Here is a 12,976-nt window from a genome sequence, read left to right as displayed (position 1 = left end):
CCGCCCTGGCTCCCTCCGCTCGAATCGCCGAATACCTCGTCCGTCGGGGTAGAATACCGGCGCCCATAATGTCCCTTGTCCCTGTTGACACCACGCTGAAGGTGCCTCCTCCGGATCCCGTTCAGGAACCGCCAAAAGTCGCTATAACGCCATGCGAAGGACTTCCCGTACGCTACTACTTTGAAGGAGGACTGCGTCGCGTCTACCCATACCATTACACCTACAATACACACTGCAAGGAGCGCTGGCGAAACAGGGAGCTGATAGATATCTTCACCTCTGAATTCCGCGACCGTGAACCGGGCTACTACGTACGCTGCTCCACTCATCAACCCCCAAAAACCAAATCCCACGTACTAATATCTTCTGGCGATGTAGAGAAAGGCCCTCGAAAGCGGCAACGTCTGCGTAAACGGAAAGCCCGCGGGCCCGCACACCGTCCTCAAGAATGGCGAAGTCATCTCGCACACCCTCCACCGACACGAACCCCCCGTCACAGGAAACGAAATCGGTATCATCCATGAGTCCGAGGATCTGCTCGTCATTGACAAGCCAGCCGGCGTGCCCGTCCACTCAACGGGGCGGTACCACTACAACTCCGTCATGGAGATCTTGCGCATCCAGAACGGCGGCGCGTATGTCCCGCGCCCTTGTAACCGACTGGACCGACTTACATCTGGTGTCATGTTTGTCGGAAAAACGGTGCAGGGTGCCGATCGGATGACTGTTAAGCTGAGGGAGCGGACGGTACAGAAGGAATACGTTGCGCGCGTGAAGGGGCGGTTCCCGGACGGGGTGACGGTTGTCGACCAACCCATCATGAGCGTGAGCCCGAAAGTCGGCCTGAACCGCGTCCGCGCCACAGGGAAGGAAGCGAAGACAAAGTTCAGACGGTTGGCGTATTATCCACCGCCGTCCCCTACGACCCCTCCGGCGGAGGGCGAAGGCGATAGGCCCGCAACACCGCCGCCCTCTTACGTCAACGAAAGCGAAGGCTACAGCATCGTGCACTGCTTCCCGCTTACCGGGCGGACGCACCAGATCCGCGTGCATTTGCAGTTTCTGGGACACCCGATCAGCAATGATCCGATTTACAGTAATCGGCGGGTGTTTGGGCCGGAGCTCGGGAAGGATGATGACAGCGCTGAGATGGATGACGAGATTGTCGAACGCCTGATGGCAATGGGGCGGACGGAGGTTCCTGATATTGGGCCTGTCGAGGCGAAGAAGACGAAACCGTCTGAGACGGAGACGCCCAAAGAACTCTCATCGCCCGAGCCCGCGCAAGAACAAGAACAAGAACAACAGAAACCATCATCAGGCCAAGGCTCCACCTCCGAAAAGAAAGAACAAGCCTCCTACCGCACGCACTTCACAACACCGCCCCTCCTACCCCCTGGAACATCGCCATCCGTTGTGGAAGCAATAATGACAAAAGAGCACGAGGAGGCCGTAGCCACCTACGAACGCCGCAAAGGCGAGCGATTGTCAGGAGAGAAGTGCGACGTCTGCGGCACAGAACTCTACACGGACCCGGGCGTCCACGAGCTCGGCATCTTCCTGCACGCCGTCGCGTACGGCGATGCGCACGGGGAATGGAAGTACCGCAGTAAGATGCCGAGCTGGGCAAGACCGCCTAGGGGCGTGGAGGGGCCGACGGGGGTGCCGGAGTGGGTTGAGGATGTGGAAAATGAGGTTGTTTATGGGGATGGCGTTGTGAGGGAGTTTGGGGTTGAGGATGAGGGGGTTGGGCAGGGTGGGAAGTCGGGGAAGAAGGGGAAGGGCAGTGTAAGTGTTGCGGCGCTTGTTGAGGGGGTGGGGATGGTTGATATTTCGGAGAAGAGGCAGGCTGAGGAGATTGCTGCTTCTGCTGCTGCTGGTGAGAGTGCGTGAGGTATGATGGGGAAGGTATAAAAGTGCTTGTTTGAGTTGCGTGCATGGTGCATAGTATTGGGAGTTGGATGCATTGCCCTTGATAGACTCCGCGTATACCAGGAATATATTTCGAGTAGACTACGTTCTCGGATTGAATCAGAGCAGCATAGAACGAACGAAAGCATCCCTTACCATTCATTACTGTGCTTGCGTAGGGCTTGAATCGTACTCCGTCTAGACCATGGTTAGGACTTAGAATCAACGCCGAAAGAGGGTGGGTTAACCGACTACGTTCTTCGAGTTTGAAGGACAGCATCATTGAAACGAAAGAAACTCCATCCATTCAATTCCCAGACACCAACAAAAGGACAAGCGTCCCGCACCAAGCAAGCGAAAGAATCAACCGAGAAGACCGCGAATCCATTCAACAACTCATTTGGTATTTAAATGGATAGATGGATGGTAGGGTATGTATAGTAAAAAGTCCGACCCATTTTCCACCCCTTGTCCAGTCCAGCAAAAGATGGACTTTCCTCCAGCCCAGCTCAGCCCAGTCCAATCGTCCGAGACCGTAACCGTAACCGTGTGCCCGCGCTTTATCAATTCGTTCCCAGAATCATTTTCGCTTTTTTTCGTTTCAATCGGTGCCAACGTAATGCATATGTTTATGCATTTACGCCTCGGTGGTGACACGGCCACGGGGGTTGGTGACCTTGACACCGAGGGCCTTGGCCTTGGCGATGATGTCGACGCGCTTGCGGGAGGAGACGGCGGAGGCGATCCTGTTCAGAATTAGTTCCTCCGCTTGTTTCATGTAGAGAGTTGTGGATGGACGCACTCAGCAGCGAAGGTGCGGTTGTGCATGAGGAGCAGCTCAACGTCCTTGGCGTTGTGAACGAGGAAAGCCTTGTGGCCGGAGGGCATCATGTGCTTGGTCTTCTTGTTGCTGCCGTAACCGATCTACCCAGGTATTAGCCTTCACTTCCATTTCATTCTGAATGCATATCGATTGGTCGATTCGACTTGAACTAGGGCCGTGGCGGGTGACGTACAGAGGGCATAGGGATGTTCGACTTGAAGCGGCGGCGGACGCGGTTGTCGATACCCTTAGGCTTGCGCCATGACTCCGGCACGCACTTGAAGCGGTCGGACTGGTGGCGGGTGAAGCGCTTGGTGCCTGTACAGGATGATCAGTCAGTTGACTTGATCACATATAAACTTGTGGAATTCGAGTCGTTTCTTCGCTGGTCGTTTCCAATTCCGATAATCACTGAGCGATAAAATTCTTCAACACATTCCTCCTCTTCCCTTTTGTTGTCTTCCGTTTTTCAATCCTCCTCTTCGACTCAAACCGAGCAGGGCAATAGATAGACAGGTGATGACATACGCTTCTTGACGATAGGGACGTGCTTCTTAGCGAGGACCATCTTCACGCAATAATTAGCATCAACGATATCTCCTTGACGAGCAGATTCAGGATGTGAATATACCTTGTCGTTTGTCCCGTTGGCGCTGGAGTTGTCGAACGGTCGAAATCGGTCTCGAAATTTCGCGCTGAGGGTTGGCCGCCCGAGACTGCTGCGACCCCGTTAGTGCCCTTTGCTAAGCGAGCGGAGAGGCCTGTGGGCACGTGATAGGGCTACTGGGCTCTACCCTACGGGGCTTCTCATTTTGGTTTAGTCTATCTATTTTCTTTAGGCTAGCCTGATCAGGAGCTATACTTTCACCGCCCGCCTCGCCCGCCTTATGAGCATCATCCTCTGTTCACTCCGCGGCGTCTTTACTCTTGCAGCTTCAACGTCTTCCTCTCACCATCCTCGCCACTCTTGATCATCGACTCCAAAATCTCCAGGTCAGCCAACGCCTCCTCTGGACGCAACTTATCATTCAGCTTCCCGGCAACAATCGACTCTCCGAACGCCTTGACTTCCTCTTTGACTCCGGTCCCTTCGAAAGGAATATCGGTCGCATCGCCGTTAACCGTCAGCCGGTCGTCAACAAGCGCCACCACACCCTTCTCGCAAGTAAACTCGAGTACGGAGTCTTTGAACTCGGAACCGAATGACAGGTTGAGAACACCCGCGGCGCCAGATGCTGTCGTGAGAAGTGCGTCCACTGTATCAATTGGAGGGAGGTGTTCTTGTAGTTGGCTTGTCTGCGCCGTGAGGAACTTGAGGCTGTTTGGTCCGCGTCCGAGAATGAGTCGGAGGCCAGCGAGCGTATGAATTCCACCGTCTAGGAGGAATCCACCTTGGTATTCGGGAGTCTTGCGCCAGGGTGTGTCTATACCAGGTCAGCATCAACTCCGAAGCTCGTAGAAGTAAGGTAGACGAAAGGAACGCGGCACATACTGAAGTATTTCCCCTCCGTCCCGACTTTGTTTCTCACGACGACCCGGAAGGTCTTCACGCCTCCGAGCTTCTGCACCTCCTCTGCTGTCTTGAGCCACTTGCGAATGAAGCGGTAGTTCTCCGCAACTCCCCAAAGGGCCTTGGACTTGTCAACGTTGGCACTATCATTGTACCAGTTCACCAGATCATGCGCAGTAGCAAGGTCCTTAGCAATCGGCTTCTCGGACAGAACGTGCTTTCCTGCGGCCAGGGCCTCCTTGATGTATGCCGGCTGCGCGAGAATGGGGAGGCTATCGAGGTTAGTAAAAGCGTCCATTACGACCACAGCTTGCAAGGCTCAATCCAGGCCATAGACCGAACCCAAGGGCACAGAAAGCAGGCTATACTCACGCTAAAACAACAGCCTTGATATCCTCCCTCGCAAGGAGATCCTTGTAGCTTTTCCCCGCGCCGGAGTCATCGGAATACAGATCTACACCCTGGAGACCGTCCGCCAGACCCTGCGCGGATTTCAGCGAGCGCGAGTAGATCGCTTTCAGCGAGAGGGTGGGCGCTCCTTTGATTGCAGGCTAGATGTTGACTTTGTTAGTACGTATCAGGTTATGGATATCCGCAGTTCATGCAAATGCGCTCGATTGCGCTGGATTACACAAGGTATCTGCAGTTGGTGCATCATATGGGTGACGTACGAGATGTTGCTCCTTGGCAAAGATGCCTGTCGCGCCGTTAGTTTTCCAAGTTCATTACTGCGTAGCCAAGTCAAAAGAGATGGGAGAGAACTACTACTAACCGCTGCCGATAATCGCGACTCCGATAGTCATTTTGTCTCAGTTGTAAGATAAGATGGCAATATTGATGGAGGAGTGAAATGTTTTCAAGGTACAAGGTACAAACCGGTTGGGAATATATATTTAGTCGACGCGGGGACATGGTGGGGTTTTGCTGTCATCATCGTTAGGCCCTGGCTTCTTGTCGGCTGGACCCGACGGCCTTTTATCAATATCTCATGGTCAATCCAACATCGGATTCGCGAATCCATCGCGGATTCAAAGTAAATACTTCTATCCCGAGTCTCTGACGTCTTTCATCTCTATTTGCTAATCTGTACAGCATTATGCACGTCATTGATAATTGCTTACGAACTCGAACCTTCCCCGCAGCTAAACAACCCTCAGTAGTCGGGATGATTCCCTTCCCTATTCAACGATACCGCATATCATGCCTACAGTACTTAAGATAGCAGTCCGTCTCTCTGAGATTGCGTCACTGCTGTCTGAGGGGTTTTACGAAACATATGAGGTCCTAACCCTCCGACCTTTAAGAGACCTATATACACAACTCCTCAACGCCCATGGCCTGTTCCATGCGTCGACCCTGCTGCTAATATTCCCTGACGCTGAGGATGTTGTACAACGAATTGAAAAGCACGTATTACAGTCTAAGGGCGACGAGCCCATGGTGCTGAAGAAATCACTATCAGAGGACTACTCCATGCTGGCAGTTGCGGTGAGTCTCAACTCGTGTCTCTGACCAGCTACAAATCTGGAATCTCTGTGACAAAATACGAGGTTCAAGTCTGCAATTATTGCCCAGGTGGCAATTACTGCGCTTCAAACGGGATACCTTGGCTCGGTTCATTGGACTTCAAGAGCCGCCTTTATCATCAGCCTTGTCACTGCCCTCCTCTCAGTATTCTATTCCTCCTTGCTACAGCGCAAACTCGGCAGCTTCTTCAATGCCGATGACGTGAAAGACTGGCTCAGCAAACCTAGTGGACTTAGGGAGCGTCAAGTTGTGGACCGGATGATTCGCGCCCTCTTGCGAAGACAGAGTGACGTGGAGCGGCCATCGGTGCAGGACGGCAGCGACAATAACAACATCAATACGGAAGAAGTAAAGTTAATGGAGGTACAAAAGCTCGTCATTGACTTCCGGGACCGCAACCACTGGGTCTCAGCCTCGCTCAGCTCCGCTATGATGATCCAAACACCCGCGTTGCTTCTCAGACACTCCCTCGAAGCCTTCCTCGTGGGCCTCGGAATTTCCCTTGGCTTCGTCGCAGCAGATAACCTGGACGCCTCTATAAACCAAGGTTCCTCATTCGCCGTCTTAGTTGTGTATATTGCTGTCACAGTATCCGCTATTCTACTCTACCTTGTCCCATCTATGTTCAAGGAACTAGAATTGGCACCCATCCGCCGATGGCAGACACTCCTAGATGCAAAGCTCAAGCAAAACGGCTCCACAGACTCTCCCCATCCAAAGCCGGACTTGGAGGCCCTCTTCCGCCAGCGGCCCGCTCCGGATGAGAGAGTGAACACGGAGACTACTGTCCGATTCCGGCCTCCCTTTACCCCCTCCAGACAGAATACTTTTGATACCACATCTGACAACAGATCCTGGAAGGGAAGACTAGAGGCTATCGGCCGACCAAAACCAGAGCATCCAGAGCACTCGCGGAACCAGGTACCTACCGAACAGGAGCAAGCTCACCATTCATCTCAAGAAGGTTTGACAGGTATTGGCGTTGGCAACTTCGAGTCCGGCCCAGAAAAGGCCAAATTGACCCAGGTACAAAGTAATTTTGAAGATAGCGCTGGAAAGGACCCTGGGGACGGCGCGCATGCTGGCGTATCCTTTGCAGAGGCTGATAATACATCCCGGAAACATGAGCTAGGCGTTATTGACCCTGGTTCTTCTTCTGATCCCGTCTCGCAGAATATCAAATCAACCCAGGCACATGATATTCCGTCCGAAGGTGCTTTGAGAGCTGAAAGTGAACCGTTCCTAGCAGCTCTACATGCTTCTATTGCTGCGCAAGAACAATTGGCGTTATGTTTGAAAGCTTTGCAGGGTCAGTATGTAAGGTTCCGGATGGAAGAAGACTAGGCGGTTGGGACTTGCATGCGCAAGGATGAGTTTGTGAGGAGGCTGGAGTCGTTGGAGTAACTAGTTCGTATAGCATTGGAATCAACTGAATTGTATACACCGTAATCACTTTTCCTAGATGTTGGCTTATCGTTGGAATATGAGCAATCCTCGCTTGTGACAGGCAGTAAATTTTAGAAACGACAGACCCATAACAAAATGGATGCCGTGGTGGGGATGCACGTGCCGAACTGTGGAGGACAAAGTAACCGCTGGACAAGCACGAACAATCAAACAAAATCCCGGCCTGAATCCCAATCGATCGACAATCAATCGATATCTGGAGACCGCCGAATTGACGATGCCAGTGACACCCTGGCTAGCTCGTTGCGCGACTATTGACGCCGGTGGCTATAATTAGCGCTGGGATAAGGGCCCTTAGCCTACTACAGCGTCCTCGGTCCCTACGCTCGGCGTTCCAGGCTTGGAGCGGGCTGGGGCCGCTGCTTTGGTTGGGTTTCACCTTCCGCTCCTTAAATCCTTCTCCTCCTGGCCACTCCGCAATCTTATCCTTATTCTTATTCTTTAATCTTGTCCATGGCCTAACGACACTATACCACCATGGCGACAAGCACAGCAACCGCGTATGCATCTACAACGCTAGTCAGCGTGCCTCGAGGCCCGGCCTTCGAGAAGAATTGTCCGACATGCGGCCAGGCGCCGGAGTCCCAATCTCACCCCGCAGAACTTACGCGCCGCCGGGTAAAGGACTTGGAGGGACATGTCCAGTTTTTGAATGAGCAGGCTGCTCAGATGTGTATGTTGAACTTTCCTCCAACTGCATGAGATCTTGAGGCTAACTTACCGCCTCGCACAGCAGAGAAACTGCTAGAGTACGAAGCGGAAATGCGACGACTCCGTGTCCAAGCCAATCAACCCGCCCCCGGAACATCCAGCTTTACCCCGCGAAATGGCCTCTCGATCTCCTCTACCTCGACGTCCTCGCACTCGCCGTCGAACTCGAACTCGACTTCGCAAGCACCCCCGCAACAAGTCGTCCCACCGACCCAAAGCCGTCTTTCATCCCTTGCCTCGCTCCTCCCCTACCGCCGTCCCAGCACAGCATCCTCCCAACCACAGTCCCAGCCACCGCCCTCGCCGGCCCTGCAACAATGCCAGCCAATGCCTTTCACCCAGTCTCCGCCTCCCCTCGAACCGCGCACTCCCACGCCCCGCCCCTCCTCCGAAGAAACCCTCGAGCTCCAGAATGCACTCAGCCGCGAACAGAGCCTCCGCAAGGCGGCCGAGACACAGCTCACGCAGGCGAGCAGCGAGCTGGAGGAGTTGACGGCGCAGCTGTTTAGCCAGGCGAACGAGATGGTTGCGCAGGAGCGCAAGGCGCGAGCGCGGCTGGAAGAGCGGGTTGCTGTGCTGGAGCGACGGGATGTCGAGAAGAGGAATCGATTGGAGAGGTTGGAGAAGGCGATGGAGAGGGTTGAGAGGATTAGGGCCTTGGTTGGGTGACCTTTCTTTCGTCTTTGATTACTCTGTGGAGCACGGAGGGGGCGTGGAGTTGGTCTTGATTTCCTGCTTTTTGCGGTTCTTGCTTTATATATACCCGGGATATACTGGCTATGGGATTGGGTTGGGTCTGCTTTGTTTGGGTTGGACTGGGCTTCATGAATTATGATTGCATGGTTATGGATGGACGGGACAAGGATATACCTGGGCTCAAGCTGTTTTTTTCGTCTGGTATGGGTGCTGGCGTTTTATACAATTTACGGAGTAGTCGCTTATATACATGCAAGACTTATTGAGCTTTCTAGTCTGTCTGTTCCCCGGGTTTACCCCATATGTACCTCTCCTCTCTCTATTTTCCCTGACACTTCATCACCCATTTATAATCCATAGAAAGACCACCCTTTCCACACCGTCCTTCCTACCTCCTCCACCCCTTCGCAGTAACCACCAAAACAACCGCCGTAACCGCACTAACAACCCCAAAAACACTCACCATAACCCCCCACCCCCACCTATCAACCAACCACCCGGAAACAAGCGGCCCCGCCACCTGCCCCCCCGACCAAGCAACATTAAACAAGCCATACGCCTGCGCCGTCCCACCCTTCTCACCAAAGACCCCCGGACACGCCCGTTCAATCCCCTCAACGGCATGCGTAACCTCAACCATCAGCGAAACGGTCTTAAGCGCGGCCCCGAGCCCCGCAGCGAAGAGAAGCGCGTAGAGCGTGATTTTGTCTTTGGTTGTGTTTTCTGTGACTAATGACAGGAGGAAGAATGTTGGCACGTCGAGGATGAAACCTAGGATTGCGATTGGGCGGCTGCCGTGCTTGTCGACGGCGGATCCGATCAGGGTGCTTAGGAAGGCGGGGAGGAAGAGCGGGATGAAGCTTAGGCCTATGCCCATTGGGGACATTGAGAATGTGCGGCGGACGTAGAGGGGGAGGACCTGCAAGCCGTTAGAACAAGGGGGTCTGTAGGAAGGGTTGTGGGGCGTACAGAGTCAAACGAGGCCCACGCCATTGCTTCGACGAGGGTTGCTTCGAGGACGACGAGGAGCGTAAGCGAGCAGATCATGCGGAGCATCGGGGGCATGGAGCTCTTGGTGAAGATGGAGCCTTCCGCTGTGGACTTTGCGTTTGGGCGCTGGGATTCGGCGTCATGGTTGGACTCGGACTCGGACTCGACGGCCTCGTAGCCGTATGGAGGTATGGTCGTTGTACTCGCGGAGGAATCTATAAGCCTCTCTGTTTCCGCGTCAGACTGCGCAGCACTATCATCAATCCACCGCGTAGCGTTCTTCCGCTCGATCATCACAAGGCGCAGCGCGATATCCACGAAGATCAGGGCGAGTGCGAGACCGAAGACGGCGTGGTATCCGGCCTTGGACAGGCTATAACGCATCAGCAACCCCCGGTGTTAGATAAAGTGGTGAAAAGAGAAGACTTACACAACACCCCCCACAGACGGCCCCATAACCGTGCCGACGGTCATAGCCATAGACACAATCCCCATAGCGGCACCCACCTGCTCCTTCCCCATCGTATCAACGATAAGCGCCATACCCACAGTCCATACGACCGCGCACGAGAGACCCTGGAACGCGCGCGCGATGACAAGCGCGTTGATCGTGCGCGCGAACCAGAACATCACGGTTGAGCCGGCGAGCGCTAGCAGCCCGATCATGAAGGGGGCCTGCCGCGAGGAGGATCTGTCGGCGAAGTAGCCGAATATTGCTGCGGATTGGCATTAGTATCCAGATAGCGGAGGGTTGGGGGAGGTAGGGTTCCCGCTGGAAGCTTACGAGATCCGACGAAGAGGGCGCCCCCGAAGGCTGCCAGGAGGATGGACATCCATTTTTGTACTGCTTCTTGTTAGGTGATTTTGCTGCTCCAGCGGAATGGAGGACGGACGCTCTTCTTCTGGGATGGAGGCTCGGGTCTTTAGGACCTCAGGGAGGATGGGTATAATCTGGGCCGTCTTGTCAGCATTGGCCCGTGTCTGAGCTGGTCAGGTGTGAACGTACCATGCCATATATGAACACGTCCTATCAATAAATTAGCTAGAGAACGAGTCGAGAAGATCAGGAAACGCACCGTGAAGACCGCAATGGCCACAACCCAGGTAACGAACGCCTTGGACGAGCGCAACTCAACCATCCACGGCGCAGGCGCATTGTCGAAGTCCGCATTCTGCTCTCTTTCTTCCTGCTGACAGGATCGACAGAATAAAGTTCTGGATGCGCTCTGGCTCTGAGATGACCCCGCCATGATCGATGATGCTCAATTGCCTCGACAACCGGTTCTACTAGGGGGGATAGAGCGAGTTCGACAGCGAAACGGATAGAAGTAAGGAGGAGAGAAACATGCTGAGCGTCAGCCCATGCGAGGGACACGGAGACATCGGGGAGTTGGAGGCTGGGTGATCAGGTGGGAACGCGAGTTGGAGTGAGGAGTGGAGGGGTGTGCATGAAGGCAGAAGAAACGAGCCTCGAGTGACGGGAAATCCTTGCCCAACCTGCCGATCGGATCCGCGAGCGCTGTGCTTGGCGTGCTTTTACAGGATGCGGACTTGTATATACTCCGCGCCCTCTTCTTTACAGTTTGCTCTGACGTGTTGTGGCAAGCTTGCTCCGTAACAATAATTGAGTCTTGAGTCTGACAGTCACAGCGGGAATTCTGAGCTCGGGCTCAGTGGGGCGACGAGACTAGATGTCTCCATCCCAAGCTCCATAGATAAGCAACTCCATTTCCACCTCGGAAACAGATATATCAACAATCAGCCATCCACCCATCTAGAAACCTACTCATCCCCAGGCCTCCACGCAGCCAACAACGTCGCAACAACCCCCGAAGCACCCACAACCGCCCAACCACTGCGAGCGACCTGCCTATTCGTCAGACCACGCCCCGTATCCCAAACCAAATGGCGAACACCATTAAACGCGTGGAACGTAAACGGGTACGCAACAGCAAACTTTATCGCGAATTTCGATGTCGGCGACAAGCTGCTGAACGCCGATGTCACGGATGCCGAGCCGATGTCCCACCCCGTCACTGGTGAGGAGAGGTAGGCTGTGCTGTAGAGGTAGAGGCCGCCTGAGAGCGCGATGCCCGTGATCCGCGTCGCTATACTGACGATCCAGGTGATTTGGGGACGGTAGATGGAGAGGTGTGGGGAGACGGGGCGGTTGAGGCGCTGTTTTGCGAGGAGGCTGCGCGGGTCTACTTTTGTCTTGGAGGAGGAGGATCTGACGCTGCGGACATGGGAGTTAGTATACGGCGCTGAAGAGTTGATAAGAGGAGCTCGTGTGCTCACCTTGTTGGCAACAAGACACGGACTCGTGAGCATCGTTGCGAGATGCCCCCTGTTGCTGCTGCTCGAACTACACAAAACACCAGGTTAGTTGCATATAGGTGCTAACATGCGGGAAAACATACCACACCCCCGAGGCGTCCTGAGCTGAGGTCGGATAGCAAACATTGTTGTGCTCTGCTGTAGAATCTCGAGGCGTTGATTTGGCAAGGGAGATCCTGCGAAGGAAGGGAGAATGGCTGTTATGTGTGCTGGTCGGCCCGACAGCACGGTATCTTCCGTGATCCTGCGGGCATATAGCCTTCTTAGTGTTCGCACTAGAGCATGATCCCTGTTCATTATCCTAATGAGGTAAAACAAGATGGGCCTGGATCGTTGAATCAATTATCGATGTTCTGTTCTTCGAGGAAGGGGTAGTCTACGGTGTATCTGGTTTGAACAAGCAGGACTACTGCCTGTACTCGTTCAGCCCGTAGTCAACTAGTAGCTCTGAATCAACCACTCAGTATTTCAGCAAGTGATAACCAGGATCTGCGATCATCAACCGATCTCGAAGCCGACCCACATCGCGTGATCGTGATGGACGTCGATGTCAAAGCTACGGAGTACTCAGGTTTCCTAGAGTCCGGTTAAATTGACTACTCAGAATCGAACATAGCAACAGGTCAATTAACATATCATGCTCTCTTCATTCTCTGTGCGCATCATGTTGAGTCGTGATCCTATTCGCATCGCAAGGCTGTCTCGTGAGAGGACATGGCATCTCTGATAAAGAACAAGAAATTGGAGACTCCACACGCCCACCGGGACCCAAACAAGACAGAATTCGGAGGGGAGGGGAGAGGATTAGGTAGTAGGCTAACTCAGGTATCGACTCCTCCACTTCGGACTCAAACAAAACAGGGTCGGGAAAACAAGAGAAGGAAAAGATGGCAGACAAACTTTTCGACATGCGTGGCAACAACGATACAAGATGGCTAGACGTAAACATCATAGATCTAGCCTGCGAGAAAGAGGAGATGCTGGAATGGACAGAAACCAAGGCG

General features: G+C 53.8%; 6 protein-coding genes across 6 annotated transcripts; 3 read left to right on the top strand and 3 right to left on the bottom strand.

Moving 5' to 3' along the window:
* Nucleotides 1-68: 68 nt before the first annotated feature.
* Nucleotides 69-1,893, top strand: DSM5745_06126 (pseudouridine synthase family protein; the record flags this gene model as incomplete). The annotated part of the gene is made up of 2 exons (XM_026748142.1): nucleotides 69-311; nucleotides 379-1,893. The coding sequence occupies 2 exons, from the start codon at nucleotides 69-71 to the stop codon at nucleotides 1,891-1,893; spliced, it is 1,758 nt and encodes a 585-aa protein (XP_026603974.1).
* Nucleotides 1,894-2,548: 655 nt separating this feature from the next.
* Nucleotides 2,549-5,047, bottom strand: DSM5745_06125 (uncharacterized protein; the record flags this gene model as incomplete). The annotated part of the gene is made up of 9 exons (XM_026748141.1): nucleotides 2,549-2,657; nucleotides 2,714-2,835; nucleotides 2,928-3,052; nucleotides 3,263-3,453; nucleotides 3,660-4,158; nucleotides 4,227-4,516; nucleotides 4,617-4,795; nucleotides 4,916-4,941; nucleotides 5,017-5,047. 9 exons carry the CDS (start codon nucleotides 5,045-5,047, stop codon nucleotides 2,549-2,551), a joined length of 1,572 nt encoding a protein of 523 aa, XP_026603973.1.
* A 397-nt stretch (nucleotides 5,048-5,444) lies between these two features.
* Nucleotides 5,445-7,115, top strand: DSM5745_06124 (uncharacterized protein; the record flags this gene model as incomplete). The annotated part of the gene is made up of 2 exons (XM_026748140.1): nucleotides 5,445-5,732; nucleotides 5,802-7,115. The coding sequence occupies 2 exons, from the start codon at nucleotides 5,445-5,447 to the stop codon at nucleotides 7,113-7,115; spliced, it is 1,602 nt and encodes a 533-aa protein (XP_026603972.1).
* A 600-nt stretch (nucleotides 7,116-7,715) lies between these two features.
* Nucleotides 7,716-8,618, top strand: DSM5745_06123 (uncharacterized protein; the record flags this gene model as incomplete). The annotated part of the gene is made up of 2 exons (XM_026748139.1): nucleotides 7,716-7,911; nucleotides 7,972-8,618. 2 exons carry the CDS (start codon nucleotides 7,716-7,718, stop codon nucleotides 8,616-8,618), a joined length of 843 nt encoding a protein of 280 aa, XP_026603971.1.
* Nucleotides 8,619-9,033: 415 nt separating this feature from the next.
* On the bottom strand, nucleotides 9,034-10,885 carry DSM5745_06122 (MFS transporter; the record flags this gene model as incomplete). The annotated part of the gene is made up of 7 exons (XM_026748138.1): nucleotides 9,034-9,564; nucleotides 9,615-10,008; nucleotides 10,066-10,351; nucleotides 10,420-10,479; nucleotides 10,529-10,586; nucleotides 10,642-10,662; nucleotides 10,712-10,885. The coding sequence occupies 7 exons, from the start codon at nucleotides 10,883-10,885 to the stop codon at nucleotides 9,034-9,036; spliced, it is 1,524 nt and encodes a 507-aa protein (XP_026603970.1).
* Nucleotides 10,886-11,417: 532 nt separating this feature from the next.
* DSM5745_06121 (succinate:quinone oxidoreductase subunit C) lies at nucleotides 11,418-12,098 on the bottom strand (the record flags this gene model as incomplete). The annotated part of the gene is made up of 3 exons (XM_026748137.1): nucleotides 11,418-11,871; nucleotides 11,934-12,000; nucleotides 12,056-12,098. 3 exons carry the CDS (start codon nucleotides 12,096-12,098, stop codon nucleotides 11,418-11,420), a joined length of 564 nt encoding a protein of 187 aa, XP_026603969.1.
* Between the last annotated feature and the right edge of the window lie 878 nt (nucleotides 12,099-12,976).

This window comes from Aspergillus mulundensis (assembly GCF_003369625.1).
Source record: "Aspergillus mulundensis strain DSM 5745 chromosome Unknown scaffold_5, whole genome shotgun sequence".
Taxonomy (NCBI): Eukaryota; Fungi; Ascomycota; class Eurotiomycetes; order Eurotiales; family Aspergillaceae; genus Aspergillus; species Aspergillus mulundensis.
Note: the sequence above shows the minus strand (reverse complement) of the source record. Positions and strands in the feature narration are given on the sequence as shown.